General features: G+C 43.7%; 2 protein-coding genes across 2 annotated transcripts in view; one reads left to right on the top strand and one right to left on the bottom strand.

Moving 5' to 3' along the window:
- The window catches only part of Dock1 (dedicator of cytokinesis 1), a 510,172-nt gene that overhangs the window by 228,502 nt on the left and 258,317 nt on the right, over nucleotides 1-23,353 (top strand). The gene's annotated exons all lie outside the window — the stretch shown is intronic.
- Nucleotides 1-23,353, bottom strand: part of Insyn2a (inhibitory synaptic factor 2A) — a 54,908-nt gene that overhangs the window by 11,476 nt on the left and 20,079 nt on the right. The window contains exon 3 of the mRNA XM_052196515.1: nucleotides 5,280-5,351. Coding sequence (XP_052052475.1) covers nucleotides 5,280-5,351 — 72 coding nt within the window. The remainder of the gene's footprint in view (nucleotides 1-5,279; nucleotides 5,352-23,353) is intronic.

Here is a 23,353-nt window from a genome sequence, read left to right as displayed (position 1 = left end):
TCTGAGCACAAGGTGAATCACTGGAGGTGACATCAGATTAGTCTGACAGCAGCATTGCGGGGATAGGCTGCAGACAAAGCCTTTGCCATTTATCCTTAAAACATTTCTAAACTAATTAAAGCATATTTTGACAGGAAGTAGGGATGATACGGCAGAAAAGTTTTACTTAAAGGAACGTCCAACTCTCACCTCTTTTAATCTTTCTTCATGCAGAACCTCCCCTTCATTTGAATATCTCAATTGGTCCAGATCACAATCAAAGGGGTGTCATCTTAGGGGAAAATGTGATCATGTCAAGTGTGAAGAGATGGAACCTTCTGGTGCTTGGCGTTGCAGTGAGCTAGAGAGCAACGGGAGCAGCCTTGTAGGCGGCACTGCACATGCACTTGCCAATGTGGGGACAGGATTTCTGATGGGGAGGGGTGCTTTACATGTCCACATATCCCCCCCCACCCCCCCTCACACACACACAGGCCCTGTCTGAGTCCCCAGGCTCTTGTTTTGTATTTGTAAATAGCCAGCTTCTTGGATTTCAGAGTCGGAAGGGATCCTTCGTAATTCTGCAGGACTTAAAAGGCGAATGAATACCAGCCCACAGGAAAGGGACCACAAGCCCTGAACCCCAGGCCATGCTGATCTGAGAGGCTGGCTTTGACATAGCAATGCTTCCAATCTTTGCCTGGTGCTACTTTCCCCTGAAGCCTTTATTTCCTGAAAATGCTTCAAGACCTTTTGTCCTTTTGGTATTTTTCTCAAGTCCTGTATATTTCCATGGCAAAATCTTATTTCATAGTGAAGTATGTACTTTCTATTCATGACAAAGGCACACGTGTATTACAAGGCCAGATCTGATCCAAAAGTAGGTAGCTTGGTCTTGAACACAATGCCCTTCCTGCCTCCCTAAGCCAACTGCTACTAGAAGCACAGGGGTTTTTCTGCTTTGTGGAGAAGGCAGCTGGGTTTTCAGACAGATGGGGTCAAGTTCATTGTCCTATAGGGCTCTCTGTCTGCCAACAAGCAGGTATGACAAATTGCAATTTGGGGACATTGGCAGCTTTCATGGCCCCCTGTGTACTTCAGCTGCTGAGATAACCACAGACATGTGGCATTTTAAAAATCTCCCAATTTGGAACCTGCTTTAATCTTTCCCAATCTCAGACATGCTCCTAGTAGGGGGAGGCTGAAATCATGACCTAGAGGGACATAGGTCCTCAATTCAAGAATACGGTCCCTTCTCTTTGGTGCAAAAATCAGAGATTGCAAAGACTCTGACCTTGAGTTAAGCTTTTCCCCTTTGCTCGGACTGTTGTCATAGAGACAGTCATTTCTATCTCCCATGTGTATCAGGTTTTGGTATTCAGATGGGACCCTGAGCTGCTGTACCTCGCTAACCATCATTTTTCTTCCTTGGGTGATGTTGCCAATACCTACCCAAGGCCACTGCTATGGAATGGACGAACAGGCTTCCTTCTCTTTCTTTTTGATTCAGACCTTTCTTTGCTCTGAAACTATCTGCTTGCCAAAAAAAAATATGTTATTTGTTCTTGGACTTGTTTATGCCCTTTATATTCATCATTGATATGATGTGCTTTGAATATTGCAAAAATCCAGGAAGTTATTCTTGTCTTTGGAAAGAGGGGAACTGTCACATAAAATGCACAAAAAGAGTAGGGGCAGCTCCTGCGGACAGCCAGGCTGCTCTGTAGTCTGGTTTAGTCCTGTGGCATGGCTCCGTGTGCAATACAGAAAATCAGCCATGTCTCCAAGAAGATAACCTGAAACTCATTTTGGAGATATCTACACTTAGAGGAAATGCTCAGGCCTTACGGCAAAAGACTGACCATACCTTAAATCATATAGGTGTGAGATTTCAATGTTTATATTTTAAATTGAAATGACATACTTATGCCAGGTAGATAAGAGTTGCTGTAGTTTTCCCCCAGAGGGTTTTCAGTTAACAAAATTGGCTACATTTTTCTTGTCTTTAGCGTCTCTTCCTATGAACCTCAAGAAACTCTCATGGCATTTCAGACATTGTGAGAGTAACTGTTGTGTTTTATCTCTAGGAAAGGATAACAGGAGCTGGGTGTAGTGGCATACACCCTTAATTGCAGCACTTAGGGAGCAGAAGCCTGTGGATCCCTGTTAATTCAAGGTCAGCCTGGTACATCACGAGTTCTAGGACAGCCAGGGCTATAAAGTGAGACCCTGTCTCAAAACCCAACCAAACAAAGAATGACAGGAACATCAAGGTGAGAGTTGGATGAGCTTTGTGAGTTCTACTGGGTAGGACATCTTATTGAGCACGCACTACAAGACTCATTGAAAGAAGGATTTAAGGAATGGAGGAAGCTCTAGCTGGCGTGGAGTTAACATGCAGAATGTTCTACAACTTGCTTACTAAGCCAAAGTAGCTTCTGTGTGCAACACATCTTTGGAGTTGAAATGTGTTTTTGTTTCATAATGCTCTGAATGGAATAATTTTCAACTACTTTTCTGGAAGAGAGAGGGGAAACTCCACTTTTCCTCCCACCCCATCCTCTGCTAATGCTTTGGCACTGGTTCAGGGTCTGATGGAGTCTGCCTGTGAGGCAATAAAAAGCCTCTTCTCTATCCTGTTTGTGAAAATGCACCCCACCAAATCCTGTTGTTAATGCAAAGGTCTCTGGGAATAGACTAGAACCTACTGCTTTACGCAGTGGGAGATGGGGGATCATCTGTCTTTCTCCTATATGTGTGTTCCTCAGATACTGGCATCTTCTTCTAATGTCTTGATACTGGTGGTTTTTTTTTTTTTTTTTTTTTTTTTTTTGCATGAGAAACCTTTGGTTAATGTATTTGAATTCCTGCAGAATGCTGGTTGAGCCAATTCAATACTCTAGGCTAATTGCCCCCAAAGACAAATTCTTATCCTTCTCCAACTCATGAAAATCACCTTTAATACCACTTTTTATATAAGTTAACTCTGGATTTAGAGCTAAATTTATTTAAATTATTTTCAGTTACCTTGGACAGTGTCCTAATAAATTCTTTTCTCAGTCACCCACAAAATGTTAAGTAGTTTTAGTCTGAACATGCTCACCCCATGAACTTTCTCTAGAAATCTTTTCCATTTCAGACTTCTCACATTAGGCGACTGGATGAACTCTGGCCCTGGAAGTGTGCTAAAGCCCAGGGAGGAATTGCCTAATATACTTGCAGGCTCTAATTGTATTCATGTCTTTAGTTAAAAATGGGATGTCCTGGCTAAAGCCCCTCACTGTTGATTCAAAGCTCTTATCCACACTGTGGATGTGGTGTCAACTTCCTACTCAGCGCGCTCATCAGAAAGATGCTCCCTCTGAGTTGGAACTAGGAGTTCTAGATAGGAAAGCCTTTGTGTGGTGCCTGGATGTTTTTTACCTTAACGAGGACAGCAACCAAGAACAAGCAAGAACTTCATGCCCTGGCTGGGGTTGCTGGGGGCTTCCTGGCTCCTTCCCTGTTGCTCGTGCCTTTAACTTATGTTTCTTACAAAACCCCAGTGTAGGATGTTTTCAACATGGTGGCTTTCTCAACCCCACCTCTATTGATGCTTTGGACCCTGTGATTTTATTCTCGTGGGCTTTTCTGTGCATTACAGGACATTGGCAGCGCCCCTGGTGTCTTCCTACCCATCAGAGGCCCGCCATGCTCACCTAGCTGTGAGCAATGTATCCCTTCAGATTCTCCTCATCATCCTGTGGGAGTCAGAATCATTGGGGTCATTCAGAGTCTAGCTGTGGTTTCTTCTGCTAGCTCCCTGACAAATTTTCCATGAGACCCAGCTCCACTTTTAAAGAACCCAGGCCCTATCTGGGATGTTCACCTTGGGTATCTAGGTTGCTTGTCAGCACGAAACTGATGGGTATGAGCCCAAGTGGCCTGAAGCCTTCCTACACTGACCAGGTTTGCCCTTTTGATGCAGTGCTAGTGACGTTTTGTTCCTTTAAAAACAAACAAACAAACAAACAAACAAACAAAAAAACCAGGGGAGCAAGGAGGATTCCCTCTAGATTTTTAGGCATATTTAACTACTAAGTTACTACTAACTGTCTTTTGATAATTTTACATCCTTCTGAAACATTTTTTCTGAAAAGAAAATGCACAGATAACCATTGGGTATAAGAAAAAATGCTAACCATCAGGAGATACAAATCAAAACCACAATGAGATGTTGCCTCAGTTCATAAATTCAACACTATTGGTAAATGTTGACCAGGATATAGGAAAAGGATGTGTTTAACCATAACCACTATGCTCTTGGTGGAAATGTGGGAGATCACACTGCTATGGAGATGCTGCTGATGGGAATGTGCGTGATCACACACATGGGTATGAATAACCCTACCTTCTAGGTGCCCTCAGGAAACCAGAATTGCCACCATAAGGGCTACACTATTAGAAATGACATCAGTTAATCTCCTAGATATCTACACTCACCACTGCAACACAGTTCACACCAGCCCAGGCATGAGATCCCTCTTGGCCCTTGACTTCAGTTTTCATGTTTAAAATGAACTAAATCATAACACCTGTCACTGTGGCCACGGTTTGTAAAAATTTCAAACCCCACCCCCAATTAGAAAACAAACCAAAAGATAGAATTTCTCAAAGTTTTGACCATGCCTTAAAATCTTAAATTACTGTCAAAGGCCTAAATGTAACTTTTGCCTATTGAAAGAATTCTGATCTATTCTGGTTGGGGTCAATTATTACAACATTTAAATTATAGCTAAAACCACATGGCAAACAGTTGTAGTTTCCTGAGAGGGGATCGTGTCTCAGGACCATGGACCTTGTAAGTTCCCTGAAAATACCCGAACATGCTGTGTGACAGAACTGGACCATTCCCAACCAGTGTGGACTCAGGCCTTTGATCTATACCATCCGAAGGGCTTATGTTTTATTGTTTTGCCAGAGCGCAGTTCTGTGCTCAAGACTATAGATTCCAAGGGAGCAAGCCATCAAAATGATACTTGTTCCTGAGACCACAAAGGTGCATTTACAAGATAAACGTGTTCACTCTCTCTTTCATCCTGGGGTTGTATACCTGGGGTTGAGGGTTGGGGGTTGGGCAGAAGGATGGCTGTTTAGACATAGCCTAGAATTATGGATTATGGTCAAAGAAGGTTTTTTTGTTTTTTTTTTGTCTGATGAAATCTTCCCAGCATGGCCCCCAATGATTCTTGCAATTGCAATTGTGGGTAAACAGCATTTGTCACTCAGAATAACAAAGTGGGAAGAGAATGTTAACATACCTATAGATAATACATGCACTGTTCCTGCACGTGTCACAATTAGCTGTGTCTTGCCCCGTCCGATATGAAAGCCTACAAGATAAGAACAGGAGAGCGTTACAATCGGTGGCTGGGGGGGGGGGGGGTCGGTTGCTGGCCTCACAGAACAGAAGCTTCGATTCAGACGCCATCCCAATATGAGATGCTTGTGATCATAGGAACTGACGCCTGCCTATGTGTTTACCACTCTGCTTCTGTGTCTGCCTTTATGGTACCAGCCAGTACACGTCTACAGCCAAGATGTCACTGAAATTAAATTTAGAATGTGAACATACGCTCTTGGATGAAGTGTGTAATCTGATTGCGTTATAAGCATGAGGAGCGGAATGTTTCAAAGAAACTTTATGTTTACTGCATTTAAAGAAATCTTCAAGAGAAAACCATGGATTTAAACATTGACAACTGCCTGGTTTTATAACCTCCTTCCTGTCCTCCTAGAGCAGGAGTTGACATGCATGGCCTCTGAGTCAAATCCTATCCCCATCCTACATTTGTCTAGCATGCCCAGGTTACATTGTTCAATGCTTGAGGAAGTATCCAAAGAATACTATATGTAATTTGATTAAATTATATATGTCTCCAAAGGGTTTATTCTGACCATAAATATTGTGTTCTAATACATAAATTAATATGCATATAATTTCCTTGGGTTTGCCTTTTGGAATATCAATCCTAGGCTATTGCCTCTGTGGATCTGTAGAGAAAACAGCTGCTGTTGTCTTTGACTATATCTCTCCCATTGTCAAGATTTCTGATGCACTCCCTGGTTGTGTTGTCTGCAAGTAATGACTCTCTAAAGACAGAACATGGCAGATCTCAGCTCACTGTGGAGACCAAGCAGGTTTTTGAGGGGTAGGGATATGTGTGTGAGAGGCAGGGTGCATTCTGATTCTCTCATAATAAAGTAGTTAATTGTGTTTTTTGTAGTATTGCATTGAAACTTGCGTTGCTTTGCTGGGAGGCTTTTCACTTTCTTAACCAGGTCAGGGCTACCTAGCATACATATCTTGAACCATTCCACCTCCCAAATCAATTTGTGTGGTGCTTTATGCTCTCTCCCAACTACCTTACTTGGATTTTCTACTCATTATAAGACATGTGTATTCTTTATTCTAAATTCTTCATTTGCACCAGGGGTCAAACATGAACAGCTGACTCTGGTTGATGGTGAGGGATGCGTTGCCATCTGGAATGGTTTCTCTGGGGCAGATTTGCATAGATAGCATCTCCCAGCAAGGTAACCATGTGTACAGTGGCTGTGTCAACACCAACTCCCTCTGTTTGTGTCACCTTTTTTTTTTTTTTTTTGCTGTGTACACTGTGTGTGTATGCATTGTGAGTTTCAAATTGAAAATAACATTTGTTTCCTCATTTATATTTTGTGCTCTGTAAACATTTGACAGAAGCATTGGCCGCTCCCGTGCTGACACTGTCTCTGTGGGCTCTGTAAATACAGGCATGACTTTGAGTTCAGTTAGTTTATTTGAGTTTGGTGTAGTTTATTTGTTAATCAAGTGACCATATTTTGCTCCAAAGTGTTACCAAACATTTCCTGTGATGAGTTTCACTGAAAGAGAGTTAGATTCACAATCTATGTTCCAGGTTATCAGTCTGCTATACTAGGCACCTTTGGACACCCTTATCTGGCCTTCCCACCTGGGCCTCATGTGCTCCCTCAGCTCTTCCTAATGGATGACAGTTTCTTGTACTTAGCTCTTTCTCCCAAGTGGCAAACCCCAAGGATACTCCTGTCTCCTTGTTCCATCCTAGCCAGAGATCCTTGGGTAGGCACATAGATCCTTCCATCCTCTTGGGTAGACACAGAGCCCCTCTCCAACCTCTTCAGTATGCAGAGTCCCTCTCTTTTCAGTTCCTCACATGACCTTGGCCCTCGCCTTGTTCTTGACCATAGCCCCCATACAGTGAGAAGCTGGACTTGAGCCCACATCTATGCTGTGACATCCTAACAATGTCTGCCCATTCTGTTGTCCTGTCAATCTGCTAGGCTGGGTTTCTCAGAAGTGCTGCTATCCTAATGGGTATGAGCAACAGACAAGTAGTAGTATACCTACCAGTGATAGTCACATTTTTGTGCTAGTTACATCCAAACTCTAGGTTCTTAAAGAAGGCTCCTGTGGTCCCCAACCACTCTCTGGGGACTATCACTGGTATTCTTCAAGCTCCTAGAACCTTCCTGCTATAGACCTCACTACAACCTCTACCATACCCCATCAGGGTCATTCCTCATCTTTGCCCAGTCACCTCCAAGCCTTAAGAGTCTCACTTGTATCAGTGCCTGGAGTCTTCCAATTAATTATTCTCTTCTCATTTTATGGAACAGAATCCAGCCACACTCCAGGAACAGGATCTCATTATTCTTACACCCCAGGCTTCTGATGCTCTGTGTTGCCTTGCTTCTATCCACGGACCTGTGTTTTTCACTACATGTAATGGGCAGCTTGGGATAGTCAGTGAATCCAAAAATGACAAGACAAAGGCTTCAGGCACCAGAGAGTCACAAGAGGACCCTCTGCCAGGATGGTGGGAGGCTTTAGCAAGAAACTGTCCTTTCCTAAGGTCTCCTAAGCTGACTATTCTAATGGCTTGTAAAAAGCACACACTTCCATCCCAACCAGTTAGCAAGAACCTACTGAATCAGGCATGGCTGTCGCTATTCAGAAGCTGTTTGTGATGATGGTTGGTGATTGTGAAGTGCTCAGGAGAGGTAGAGTTCCCCAGGGAGGGTTGGATGGTCTTCCAATAGTGGCCAGTCACATTTCTGTTTTTTATTTTTCTAGTGGTATTTTCCATCAGCTTTTCCTATGTGAGACTTACATTCAGGACTTCATTACCTACCAGGACCTCTCTTGGAGAAACCCTTCTGAATGTTTCCAACAGTTTCTTTAATATCCTTTCTGTGGTTGTCATTTAAAAGAATCAAACAAGTCAGAGAGGGATTAGCTTGTGGTAAAATGTAAAATGCTGACCTTTGCTGTGTGGCTAACTTACCCCAGGGTTCCTGCCATCAGCTCTTGTCAATCATTTTCCCTACTGAAACTTTATCCATCAAAGGAGTATTCTCCGGGAGTGTTCTCAGCACAGTACTCTCTACTAATTGTGCTCAGTACTAATTGATCTTGGGCCTTCCAAGCTCTAGGATTTGGCTTCACTGATCATATTAAGGTCTCATTAATAACTGGGAATATGTGAATTGGGTCTGTTCTGCAAATACAGACATAACAGACTGACTCACTTGAGGGCAGCAACACCAAGTGCCAATCAGTACTGTCCTTGCTTTTCCCCTCTCCCCTTGGAACCCTTTCTATAAAATCAGGAGGTGGAAGATTTGTCACTCTGTCAACTGTTGTAACCCAGAAGAGCAGTGCAAACCTCAGACTACTACAGCAAGAGCAGTAAGTCAGGGGCAATAAGTCACAGATCTCTGGTGAATCAGAAGTTCACAGATGTAAGCACTGAAGGTGCCTAAAAACAAACCAGGGAGTCTGAGAAGGTGCTGACCTCGTAATGTTTTCTTACTGACTGAATTCAGGAATTCACACTTCATGCTGGGTTGTAAGTTCATTCTCGATTCAATACCTGGTCCCATTGTATTGTTCAGATAATGACTCTGGCTTATATAGTCATAAGTGAGTGCCGTAAGGAAACGCAAGGGTAGATTCTGAATAGTTCTAGTCACACAAGTTGAACCCTCTGGACTCCAGTGGCAAACATATTTGTTCTATGTAAAGATAGGGTAACTGTCGCACTGTAGTGCCCTGTAAGCTTTTAGTCTTAACAATAAATGTTATTAGACTTGAGAAAATAAGCGCTAGCACCAAGGACAGCAGCCAGGCTGGAGGGCAGTCCTTTAGGTAACAGTCTAAAGCCCATCTGTCCACTGATTTGCCATCTCCATTCATGAGTGTGTGCATGTTATCTGGGCAGAAGTAAGCATGCCTGCATCCTGAATATCTCTGAGTTCCAAGCCTCAGGCACCTTTCTCTGTTTGTTTAGAACAGGATCTCTTGTTTGCCTGGAACAAGTAGGCTAGGCCATTTGTGAGCTCCCAGGGATCTGTCTGTTCTAACTTTCCATGTCACGATTACTGGGATTCTAAGAGCATGCAGATTCACCCTGCTTTTCGCATGGCTTCAGGTGACTGACACCCCCCCCCCCCCCCCCCCCCCCCCGTGCTTGCACTTTGATGGCTGGTCCACACTCCCAGACCTGTGTACCTTTCTCCCCTGGCTCAAGCATACCAGTCTAACTCAGAATCCCAACCAGCCACCCAGAACTCCTTTATCCTTGATGATGCTCTTTAGATATGTCTTTGTGTTAGAATGGTCTTTTTGGAAAGGTCCGGGTAACTAGACATGATTGAGTTCAGTGGCATCTGGACAAGGCCTTAGTGTTCTAGGTAAACAGAATTTAGACAAGCTCAGTCCATAGGGGACATCTGGTGGAGACCAGTTATGTGGCCATTTCTGCCCTGATATGAAACCTTATTTCTCATCAAGATTTTACATCAATTAAAACAGCACAGTGAGTGTGGTTTATAGAGTACAGCCAGCATCTCAGGGTGTCCCTGTCCAGAGAATCAGCTGGACATCTCACCGTAGTGGCCAGCCAGCACTGAATGCTTTGATAGTAATTTGCTCCAGTTTTTCAGTTGTTGTTAGTAAAATATAAATGTGTGTTTTTCTACAAGTGTATCCCCTTTCATATGTACACGTGTATATTAGTGGAAAGGCATTGGTAACAGTTCCTGTGTGGGGTTCTCCAGTGTTTCCTTTTACTGGAGCTACATTATGAAAGAAACAAAGAAGGAAGACACAGCTGAGCTGCTGCAGTGGTTTTTATAGCACCCCATGGTGATGCTGAAGGAAGAAGGATGATTGCCAACCTCAGCTGAGATACACCAAGGTGCTGTCCTGGGCTCCAGAGATACCGTAGGCCAGGGGATGGGAGGGAGAGACTCCCTGCATCTCAGAAAGTTAGCAGAGAAAACTAGGTGGTGCGAAGGTGGAAGGGGTATCAGGGAAGGGTGCCGGGAGCTCCCTTTAATCCCCACCCAAACTGCTTGCTCTCTCTGACAGCCTGAAGGATCGGAAACAGACAGGACACATAGTTCTTGAGTAAAAACAAGATAAAGCAAAAGCCAAGCACTGTTTGTTTGGGTAGAAGATCAGAAGGAATAAAAACTGAGGTGGGGGTGGAGGAGAGGAGTCTGGATAAAAATGTGAAGGAGGGGCAGAGAAGATGGAAAAGGGGGGGTTGAAGAACAAAGGGGTGGAGAGAAGGAGGAGGAAGAAAAGGGAAGAAGAAGAAGAAGAGGGAAGAAAGGAGGGACAGAGAGGAATAGAAGAGGACAGGAAAGAGGAGGAGTACATAGAAGATGGGCAGGAGGGAGGAGGCGCAGAGGGGACGTCCAGCATGAGGTCACCTGTGCTTTTGTGAGGAGCAGTGTTCTAAGATCTTCTAGAAAAATGTCTGGGAAGGGGAAGCTGGCTTTCAGGTGTCAACAGAAGTTGTCTTTTGACTGAGTTCTGTTGTTCCAGTAGTCACAATGATGCCTACTGCTTACGCACTTTGCCCTGTAAGACCTTTTTGCTTTCATAGTACTGAGAATCAAACACATGGCCTTGCACATGTGACAACAACCTCTAATGCATTGTGAGGGATTATTCTGGTCAAACACGGTAGAATGATTAGAACTCCAGCTACCAGGGCAGGAGAAGATCGTTGATGGGTGGGGGGGTGGGGGGAGGGTCAGGGGAGGTTCTACCAAAGTCTGGGCGTTCAAAAGGAATGGGAGATGTAGTTCAACTGTTCAGAGAAGTAGAGGTGGGGGTGTAGGCAGGGTGAGTAGGAAAAAGGTAGGGATAAGAAAGAGAACCGGGAGGAAGAGGAGAGCTGAAGAAATAGTTCAGACATTATGAACACTTAATGTTTTTGGAGAGGACCCAGGTTCCGTTTCTAGCACCCATACTGTATCTTACAACCATCCAGCTCCAATCCCTGGGGATCCAACACCCTATTGGACCTCCACAGGCACCAGGAACTTTACATAGAGCACTTGCATACAGGCAGACAAAACACCCATACATGTAAAATAAAAACAAGCAGATCAGAATAAAAGAGAAAGGAAATGTAGAGAAAGCAGAGATCTTAAGTTCCCAGCCTAAAACTCCCTGGCTCACCTGCCTTGGTGGCTACATCAGGTTTTGATTTAAGCCTGGTTTGGCTACAGCACTCGGGCAGATCTTTCATTGCCTGTATGCTGTGGGTCCTTCTAAAATTCTACAGTCCAAGACACAGCAAGTGGCCTTGTAGCTTATTCACTGTCTTTTAAATGGTGTATTAATTTTCAACAAGGTCACATTTCTAGTACTGACCAAAAGCATTTGGCATGATGCTAACTTTGGTAGTGACCCTCCATGTGTGTCTTTTCAAAACACTAGTTACACAGAGTGTTGGAACTGTCACACTGAATCAACACAAAGGCTGTGTCCTAGTCCTGTGGGTATGACCCTCAGCAAGAGATGGCATTTCTTGCAAAGATGCAATACCATCTCTGTTCTCTGTGATAATTTATGTTCTTATCTAATTTATCCTCTTAATTTTGATCTCTCTTTTTTCTTTTCACCTGGTGCCAATTTTTTTTTCTTTTTCTTTTGCATTCCTGCCCAGCTGTCCCTTCTTGATAGCTAAGCCATCGTTTGTGTCAGCATCTTAATGGGCTTTTCCACATAACAGTCTCAAAGTGACATTAATTAGAGGCACACCATACTCTGCTACTGGCAAGAAATTAAATTTCAAAAGTAGTCAGAGTTGGATGTTGTATGGGAACCTTACGAGTCCTGAAGCTTCCCCAGAAGCAGACCCAGCATGTTTCTGCATTTGAAACCTCACTAGGAATTTGCCAGATCACGTACTGGAAGTGTACCTAGTTTATATATCAGCTCTTCCGTTGCTAAAGTGAATTTAGACTTTCCCAATATATCCACAGAAACATCTACATCTGTTGTAAGCATTGAAGCCTACATAGATGTAAGCTATTATATGCCAAGATTTAGGGAGCATCTTATTAAAGCTTGTGGGGTGTGTGTGTGTGTGTGTGTATAGCACTTGGGGTGGTATATATGTCCATGTGTGGCAAATAGAGTTAACACCCAAGGTGTCTTCTTCCACCACTACCAACCTTATATTTTGAGACAGGGTCCCTCACTGAATCTGTAGCTCAATGGCTGGCTAGGGAGGGATTTCCTCTTTCTCTTAACTTCAGCACTGGTGTTACACATGCACGCCAGTGCCAGCTGTGTCTGCTGGGAATTTGAACTCATGTCTTCATGCTTGTACAATGAGCACTTTGCCCATTGTTTTAAGCTTCTTAAAAAGAATATTGGTTTTCATGAGCAACTCCACAGACACCTATTGATTAATCTAGAGTAGGGTAGGCCTTCTTAGTTAATGGTCCGATTGAGTTCTGTTCCCCAGTAGCTGCCTCTCAGCTGAGTCAGTCTTTACCTCAGTGTGGTCCCTGCTGGGCCTCGGTCTCTAATCAAAGTAGGTTGTTAAAGAGTGAACACTGAGACTAGAAACATCTGAGTCATCTCCACTATTGGTGAAACAATTTGAGGTACTCATTCTCCTCCTCCCCCCTTGATGATTTGGAAGTGGGGTGACAGTTGGTATCTATCTGTTGCCTGTCTGGTGCCTTCGCAGCGCTCTGGAGGACCACCCTGGAGCTGCTTGGTGGAGCCCTTTGCTGGCCTCTTGTCTGCCCCCCACTAGCTTTCTCTGCCAGGGCCTCCAAACATTCAGTATCAACCTGGTGGCTTCCATCCTTTCTTTGTCCAAGCAATGTCTAGCACGTGCCCTCCTCTGTCCAGAAGAACTTGGATATAGACTCTGTCCATCCTTTTCCTAATAAAAAGCTAACATCTGCTTCCTTCCCCCATGTTTAACTTTACCACACCATTCCTCATGGAAGATTCCCTCCATGCCAGTTTGTCTTATCTGATTGCTCCAGAATGGAGGCAAGGATCTGGTCAACTTGCTGTGCGTAGCATATGTCAGTAGTATGGTGGATGACCAAGAGGTATGTTTTGAACACGACTGGATGAATGAACAAATGGAGAATGTGTATATATATTCTTTTGGGGTCTAGGCACAAAATACCCTTCCGCTCCAGGAAAGGGTAATAGACTGACCAATTTGGTGATGTTCCAGCTGGGAAAGGGATGCCTGTCTAAGGGCTGTTAGCATTATCTCCTTTCAAAGCTTTCTAGTCAAGTGGGGAACAAGGTCAATCATTTTTTGCTCCTCACACCCAGTTACGAAGATAAATGGCTCAGCACTTGCACCCTAAGCTGCCCTCCTCACACGCCTGGGAAAGGTCAGTCATTTAGCACATAAGCAATCTGGGTAAAAGCACCCCTTCCATGAGAATCACTGTCATGAACTCCATGGTTTTCTGTAGACAGTGTGGGCAAACAAACTGTTACTAGCTTACCATCTCCCCAAATGTGGTGACCCTCTCATTCTGACCAGGTTCTTTGTGGACTTCGAACTTATAAATGTACGTGGCTTGCATTTTCTTTAATGTACTTATGCAATTGAGGAGATACCCAGTTGTGAAATAATGACAATAATGATACAAACAAGCCACTTGCCCCAGAAGGCACTAGAAATATCTATTAATAATAAGAAAGATGGCTTTTTAGGGCTGAGCAGAGGCAGGCTTGATTAATTTGTGTTCCAAAAGGAGAGCTAATGCTTAAGCTATAGTTTATTGAAAATTAATGAAAATGAATTTTTTTTTGGTGGTACCAGCTACACAAAGGGAATAAAAATTAGGATGTGAGTTTATGGTACTAAGGACTTTCCCTTCTGGCTGCCATTTCTCTCCACTTGAGCCCTGTCAGTCAAGCATGTTGTAATAGTAGAGGTTTCAGTTTGAAAATGTGACTGTGCATTTGCAGTTCTTGATGATAAATACCCACAAGGGCTTTTATCTTTTATTTATAGATTCTTTTGATGTATTTAGATTAGCTTAGTTAACAGTTTTAACTGAGGCTTTTTGCTCCTTGAAGCTTGGGTGCTCTTTCAAAGCTGATCTTGCATTTGTTTGAGAAACAAATGTACCTGAACTCTCCTTGCTGAAGATTAAAATCTAACTATCTGAGGCCGGAGAGATGGCTCAGTGATTAAGAATACTCAATGCATTTGCATGGACCTGAGTTCGATTCTCAGCAGCTACATGGCAGCTCACGACCATCTGTAAGTCCAGTTCCAAGGGATCTGACATGCTTTTCTTGCCATGATATGTACGGCATTCCTCTTGAACACAGATATGTAGGCAAGGCATTATGTTTTTAATATATATATATTAAAAAACAAGACTTTTTAACAAATTTTTATATTTTGGTAAGATGATTTGTAGAAAATCCTTACTGCCCATTTTGAGACTCATCTGGGAATACAATATATTGTATAACTCACGAGATGTTGATCTAAAAGATTTTCCTCCAGCCAAAATGAAGGTGCACACAGCTTTAATGATAGCACTTGAGAGGCAAAGGGAGGTGGCTCTGTCTGCTTGGTCTATAGAAAATGTTCCAGGCCAGCCAAGCTCCACAATGAGCCCTCTGGGCTTTGGAAAACATTCAGTGTTTACTTTATATTGTATTAGAGCCTTCTGTCTTATTGTTCAACCTGCTTCTGTTTGTTGTTGTTTTTTCTATTGCACTGAAAAGTTTGTTTTGATTTATTGTTCACACATTGCTCTAATTTGAATCAGTTTGAGGATGTGCGAGCCTGGCTGGTGGGTAGGAACTCCATGAGCCCTCATCTGATGAGCTCTTTTCCTCAGGCAGTGGCAGCTTTGTGCTGTTTCCCAGGTCCCCGGACTTAAGAGATAAATGATCTTGATTTTTCTGCAGTGATCACACCAAGGGAATTGCTCTTGGTCAAGATGAATCCTTAAGAATATATGCTGTATGGGAGATGGTGGTCTGTGCTGCATCTGGCTCTGGAAGTGTCCTTTCCCCAGAGATTGAATTTCATTTTGTGTGAGCCAGGGGCAGAGGGAGACAAGAGCAGAGTTTCTGCAGCCCCTCCAATCATAGCATGACCTAGAGCTGCAGTAGCCTGAGAAATGCCTGCTTTCCTTCTTCCATGTGCAGACCTCCTGTGTCCCCAGTTTCAGGGAACTGTAAAGTCTCTACAACCTACCTGTGACCTCAGACACTCCCTCTCTCTGACCTTGGAGAACCTTTGAAGCACACCCAAGCCTCATCTCTCTGCTGGAGATCATTTACCTCAGATTGCTCGGAGAAGGCTCAGAAATACTGTGTGTATTGTAGGTTGCTCCACGTAGCTGTGTCTGGTGTGCCAAGCTCAGAGGGCCTCCACCTGGGCGCCCTCCCTCCCATGGGACGTTGCCTCAGACCCAGTGTGGAAAGCAGAGTGGAGAGCATTTTTGCATTGCTTGGCAGAAATTGCATGAGGTTTGAAAAAGTATTTGAAAACCAGAACTCACATTTCTTCCTTTTTTTTTTTTTAAATCTGAATTCTGGAACACAAATCCATAAATTTCATAAATGTTCATGTCATGCCTTGAATTGCTCATTTTATCTGCAAACGGGATTTCAGAACTGCCTAGTGGCTCAGTGGTGAGGTTTCTATTCACTGGCCAACTTGAAAGGCTGGGGAGATATTTGAAAGCTATTTTGGCATTCTGCTCAGGAAGATTATTTAAATTCCATTTTCAGGTATATATGATACCTACACGAAGCCCAGAGCAAGAATGACAAATGTGTTTTATACACTTACAAATATATTTAGCTGTATTTTTTTATATTAAGAAGGGAAGAACTTATCACTTCCAAGAACTTCAAACTAGTATTTACAAAGCTATCTAAATGTGAGTGTTAAAGGTGGCTCCTGTGACCCTGTGAGTTAGATGAAAGTGCATACTGGGGAGGCCCCCACAGACACTTTCACCTCAAAAGTCGCAAAACTAAGAAATACACTTGAATGTGGGAATGTGACTACTTCATCACAAATCAATAAAAGCTTTGTACTGTAATAGAAGACAATAACTTTTTCTAAATTCTTCTGAGAGAATGTCACCCTCACCTGCAGCAGCCTGGGAGAGCAAAGGCACTGGGGAAGTGGCAGGAGGAGGGAAGGGAAGGATGGATTATTCTCTGTGTCTGCAGATCAGTACGCAGGGCCTTCCCTCAGTAACTTTTTATGAGTATTTTAAGATGGCTGCTGAAGTTGTAGTACTTCTAGATGTTTCTGCAGAACATGTTCTTAGGGCAGAAAGGAGCCTTCTTCCAGACAGAAAAATGTATGTCAGAAAGCCAAAGCTGGACGATCTGGAAACAAGTCCAAGTTCCCTGACTCATCTCAACTCTCGGTGACTCTGAATGAGTGCAGCGATTCTCCCAGAAGCAAAGCTTAGAGCACAGTGCCTTGAATCTGTAATCTTCAGGCTCTCTTCATCCTCCAGAATAATCTAGCCCATGGATCAAAGCCAGAGGAGACACTCTACATGTTCTAGCCTACACACCCTGACCTGGTGGGTTACTCCTGCAGTTATTTGACAGAGAAACTTAACTTTTCAGGAAAGCAGTGGCTGCAGGTACACAACCTCTGGGTATGGGGATTTAGAAACCCTTCCTTTGTAGCATAGAAGGGACCTGATTCACTATCCTTCCCTGTCAGCCTCCAAAGTGCTGAGATTATAGGTGTGTACGATCACACCTGTCTTCCAAGTCCCCTGGGCAGGCAGGTATGCAGCCTGCAAGGCATTTACAGGTCTAGGTTACAGGGGCAGAGTCAGAGGTCCAGCAAGTTGGAGACTCTGCTGTGCTGATTAGCAAGAGGAGGCCATGCCAGTGTGTGGGTATCTGCTCAGGACCTGCTGACTGCAGAGCCGTGCTCATCCTGCCTTGCTGTCTTGCTGAAGCCTATTTCCTGAGTGGGTGGGGTAAGGGCAACGGATATCAACCTCTCTCGGCTGGCTATACTGCTTTAAAATGTTTTGGGTTACAATAACTTTACAGAGAGCCACCACGACAGATTCATCAAGAACATTAGAAAAAGAAGTACTGACATTTCCATCCCCTGCAAATAGAGTACGCAAAGAGACAGGAGAACATTTGGCAGAATTAAGGAACTTTCTGCCTCTGGTTTGTCGCTTCTCTTGCCTATGGAACATCTTGCCAGAGCTGAGGAGGACACTGTTCAGACTTGCAGAATCCACAAGAGTAGCTCTTAGGATCATGGTCACAAACACGGTCTCCTTCACCTTCTTGCCTCTCTGTTTGGGACCTTTCCCAGCTAAACAGGTTCAAGACCTTGATCTTAATGTAGTGTGGGTTTGTTCTGGCAGTAACACCTCTTCATCTAAGAGGCAGTAGGTAGGATGGGATCACCTGACTGGACCCGGCTTTGCCTGAACTCCAGGAGGACCTGGGAGTCAGGAACTTAGATTCAATGGAAAAGCCTTATGATCCATCAGGTCTCTGCCACTGCTGCCACCAGGGTGTATAGATCCCATAGGGTATACTAATCCCCTGCCATCCTCTTGTTCTGTAACTCGAACAAGTAAACTGGCCCCCTTCCATTTTTTTCTGTTATTGTGACACAGCATTTATTCCCTTTGGGCCTGGGTAATCAGAGACAATTCTGGGAGGTTTCTCATCTTCTCACGGGTTCTGCAATGCCTGGTTATGAGTGTTCTGTCAATAGAGGTCATGAGAAAAAGCCTGTATCCAGTTCTGTCCATCTGGCATAAACATATTAATGAAAAAAAATAGCCTTTTATTCCCATAAAGGTGGGACACTTTTCTTACAGCTACAAGGATGCTGCCATATAATTTACAATTTTGTGTTACACACACACACACACACACAATTTCTAAGTCAAGGATCAGGTGAGGGTCATACATGCTGGAGGAAAGTAAAGCATATTGTAAACAAATTGAATGTAGCCAATAATGTACTCCTCAGAGGCTGGGCTGAATTCAGTCTGCTCACTGCCTAACCTGGCATCCAGCACTGAGGGTACGCTTAGTAGAAGCCCTCTGAGTATGTGAATGCACTACACGTCTCCTGTATGGTAATCACACACAAACTTGTCTGTATCCAAATTTTCGCATGCCAACTGAGCTGATGTCGTCCCAACACCTATCCATCTAATCCTCAACCCTGTGGTCTCCGGGTCTAACTCTCTCTGTGTAAATGTTTGTCGCAATATAACCATGACTGTACATATTTGGATTGCTCGTGGCTGCTCTTAGGATAAAGACAGAATGAGAATCATCTGGGTATGGATCCCAAAGCTCATAATCTGCCCCCGAACCTCCCAACAATTTCTGGCCTTGTTCCATGGGGAGGGATTCTGAAGTCCTCCAGTGACACAGGCCCTAGGCTGGGAGTGCCCACCTCTCACCCATTTGTCTGCACAAGACTCTTTCTTATATGATTGCTACTTCCATTTGTTTTTTAAGTTAACAGAATAAATAAATTTGAGGAAACATTAATACAGGTCACTCACTGTACGAGGTGTGTTAACTCTATATTTAATCTCCCAAGTCTTGAAAGCATGGTAATGCTGCCCTCACCAAGGCCTTGAACTTGGAGGCATTCCCTTGAGTGGATTTATGTATGATTGTGTGTATGTTTAATTTTTAAATAGTTAGTTAAACCAGCATGTGACCCAAATAGGAAGAACTGGGTCTCAGACCACCAAGAAGTCACCTGACACATGGCTGAAGGATACTCCACTGACTGGGATCTGTTCCCCTGCCTAGGAATTAGAACTTATAATCTTTCCTCAAGCTGTCAGACACCTTAACTTAAGCCTTCTTTTAAATTGTGGTCTCACATGTTTTCTGACTCAGTATAGACATAGAGGTTCTGTGCTTCATGTCTGCTTTTCTATTATTATTTCTACTTATTATTTCTATTATTATCTGTGTTTCAAGACCTGGCATGCCTTAGGTGCCCCTCACTTCCTAAGCCTGAAGAGAGATGCTTGGAGAAATCTGTCAGTGAAGAAGCTGCAGTCTGGGGAATGGCTGGTCTTGGCCTTGCAGTAGATTCAGCATCTTTGAATATAGTTTCTCCCATGGGTTTCTGGTCCTCTCTGACTTGGAAGGCATTGTTGGGCTGTGAGGAGTGAATATATTAATTTTTTGGATCAAGTGGTCCTCAACCTGTCGGTCGTGACCCCTTGGGGGAGGGTGTTAAATGACCCTTTCACTGGGGTTGCATGTTAAATATTCTGCATACCAGATATTTACATTAGAATTCATAACAGCAAGCAAAATTATAGTAATAAGGTAGCAATGAAAACAGTTTTATGGTTGGTGATCACCACAATGTGAGGAACTGTATTAAGGGCCGAAACATTAGGAAGGCTCAAACCAATGCTTTAGAGTGTCCCGGATGGGTTAGCTTAGAGGCAGGAAGAGCTGTCTCCCCACAGGGTGCTGCTGGTGCTGCCATTCCCTGGGCAGTGAGGCCCTTCAGGGTGCTAGTCACTGACTGTATAACTCAGGAAGCCCAGAGTGGCTACAGGGAATTTCCACTGTTTCAAGAACTGGTTGGGTTTTTAATTCCATATCCCGCTTGCCCTGTTCTCAACCTTTAACAAAAGCATCAGTCATGCAGGTAGCCTGTGTGACCTAGCACTTCCTGAGAAGAGACCAGAATAATACTGAGAACACTGAAATAGGCAGGGTAATTCTTGGCATTCATGCCAGCCGGGTGAGCAAATGCCGCCTGGGCTGCATAAAGCAGAGTGATTTGCGTGAATTGCCCAAATGTTTTATGGGGGAACTAAAAAGCATGATTGTGAGGAAATCTTTGCACAACCATTTCCTTACAGAAGGCATCCTTTCAAATGCTGTCTGTAGGTCCTATCCTTTTATCCTGTCCCTACTGTGCACTCTTTTTTTTTTTTTGATTTTTTTTATTATTCGATATAATTTATTTACATTTCAAATAATTTCCCCTTTTCTAGCCCCCCCACTCCCCGAAAGTCCCGCAAGCCCCCTTCTCTTCCCCTACTGTGCACTCTTATAGGCAGGGGCTTCTCACAAACCTTACTTAAGCCTCTGTAACTCCTACTTGATGAAGACCCAATTGAAGCTGAGTTGCCTATGAAGAGACCTTTCTCTGCTCAAGCCTTTCAGGCATATGAACAAGCAAATGAGATAAATGGGAGGGTCTCATAGGAAGAACAGCTTGGGAGAGACTCAAGGCAACTGTCTGGTGATGCACACACGACTCCATAGAGAAAGAGCCACTAGATAATGAAAAACCCCATCAAAGATATTATACATTAAGTACAGTCCACTATATATAAAGACTGCTGGTCAAGCTCAAAGATCATTGCTTTCCTCTTGCACTGTCCAGACATCATAAGAGAAGGCCCATGACTCTCAATGGCTCATTTCTGTCCCAGAAAACTTTATGGGAATATGGATGTAAGATATGTCATATAGATGCAGTCATGGCTCCAGTGGGCGTACCTCCATTAGGAGATCCTTCTTAATACCAGTGACTTCTTAACCAGAACCACTTTATGCTTTACTGGGCATGATAGGCAAGTAGGAGCCTTGACACTAGCTCACTACTTTATAAGCATCTTTCACAATCAATGAGCCATTGGTTTGAGATTATTTCCTAGGGACAACTTTGGGTATTTTAGCTTAATGGGTTCTTTAATTATTTGTCATTTCACAGAAAGTGACTATGTAATGATACATATATGAATGGCAAGATGGTTTGGTGGGTAAAGGCACCTGCCACCAACAGTGAGTTCCGTCTCCTTGAGCTATGTAGAGGGGAGAAGCGATTGCCGCAGGCTGTCCTTTGTGCCCCAAATACGCACAGAGGAAAAGAAATAAAATATAATCTTTTCATGCATTAAAAGCTAATCAGCATAGAGTAGAATATACTTCCTGTTGGTTTAATTTGGGATCCAACCAACACAAGCATTCCTAGCCTCCATGAGGTACATAAATCCTGAAATCCTGAGAACTTTTTCTCCTTCCCTCAGGACCACAGGAGCATCATTCAGGGGTTGGCTTGGGGGATCAGAGGAATAGGCATGTTTACTTTCAGGATTTGGGAGCTGATGCAATTGCCTGGCAAGGCGATGTTTACACCAGGGAAATGGGCAGATACTGCCCTTCCCCAGAGCTGTTATAGGTGTCGCAGTGTGGAACTGGCTATGGATGGCCCTTCAACCTCTGGAGATGCCTTGTAACCTCCATCTGACAGCTTCTGCTTTGTCCCCTAGAGGCTGCTTCCCTCTGTGATATTCCCACATGGACAAGGGAAGAGGAAAATTTGAGTATTAGTTAAATTAATGATTTTGGTTCTGGAGTGGGAATAGCCACCATCAAAATAACCTTGGATTTTGAAACTTCTTGATTTTTGATTCCCTGTTACGTTTACCAATCAGCTCTCTGAGGTGAATAAGAATGAGTGTTCTAAAACCTGATATGAAAAGCTACCACACTGTGGACCTGCATTGAGAACCTGAGCTTGTACTGTATGGATGTATGGATAAAGTAGAGGTTTTAAAGGTGTGGGACGGAACCACAGTTCTTGGTTTAAGGATTTAAGGTATCAAGTCATAAGATGGCTCTGTGCAAGCTTTGGGATACAGGAGTGGAAGGCTTTCTGTGATAGGAGACTTTTTTTCTCTGTCTTCTGACTGACACTACCAAGCTCTTAAATCCTGGTCAATGTAACTAGGGTAATGAATGACCAAGTGTAACTAACTGTAATTAACTTGAGTTTCATTAGGTACAGGTGGTTATCAGCCACTCCTCTCAATATAGAATCCCCAGGGTTTCCAGAGCAGTGTTGAGTAGCAGCCTTCATGCTCAGCACATGGCATTGCATTTATAACACTGAATTCATATATGGGGCCCTAAGTGTTCCTCAGACCCTCTTCCTCCTATGCAAAGCCATTAATTAATGAAACCAACACTAGAGACTGGCAGACATTATCCAGTTCAGCATCTTCCACCTGGTGTTGGTGACATCCTTTTATGTTACTGTCCGGCTGCAGTTATTACAAGCTTTATCAAAGTCCAGGATTGGTTCCTGTTGACCTCTGTGTCTTGCTATTGAAACCAATGCATTGGCTTTACCCCCTGCCCTGGAAGACAGAGGCTGTTTCTTCTCCCCTGCTTGCATTAAGCAAATGCTGTCTAATTCAACCACAACAATCCTCTGAGCCCAGTGACTTCTGCTGCAGTGACAATGTATTACTTGGTTTCCGTTTGTCACACCACTCATAGCTCACTTCACCCATAGAATAATGGGGATCAGCTACATAGACAAGAAAACACAGCCTCCCATCCAGCCTCCAGAACATAGGGTAGGTCAGATGTTCCAAAGGGCTGTAAAAGAGAAGGCTTGGCCAAACAGAAAAGGTTGGTGCACTATGCGCACTGTTTGAAGATGCACAGAACCAGCTCTGTTGGCCTTGCCTACAGTAAGAGCTGGGAGAGATGTGGTTTTCTAGCTTAGGCAATCAGCAACTGGTCAAGTCCAACAAGCCCTTGTCACCTTTGGGTCTGTGTTGTAATCCAAATGGACACCCAGAACAACTCATGGGTGTGGGTGTCTGCCTCCTAATCACCTACAGATAGAGCTTATCTACAGAGGGGCTCTGCCTCTGTGTGCTCCCAGAAAAAATGAAAACCAAAGACTGTCTATTACATGAGACCTTCTATGGTCTAGCATGCCCATCCCAGTGACATCATTTATCAGTCGCTAGCATTTCCTTTTCCCAATGCTGTCTGATTTGTTCTAATGCTCTCTTCTATAATGGGACTCCTAAGAGGCAAGTGCCCTCTTATTTATATATTTTAAACCAGCATGAACATTACAATTCATCAAGACTAGAAATATCAATCTGAAAAGATCACAAGGGAGACCCATCAACTCCCTGAATAGACAGGGAGAGATTGAAACCCAAGGCCAGCTGGGTA

This window comes from Apodemus sylvaticus, chromosome 1 (genome assembly GCF_947179515.1).
Source record: "Apodemus sylvaticus chromosome 1, mApoSyl1.1, whole genome shotgun sequence".
NCBI lineage: Eukaryota > Metazoa > Chordata > Mammalia > Rodentia > Muridae > Apodemus > Apodemus sylvaticus.
Note: the sequence above shows the minus strand (reverse complement) of the source record. Positions and strands in the feature narration are given on the sequence as shown.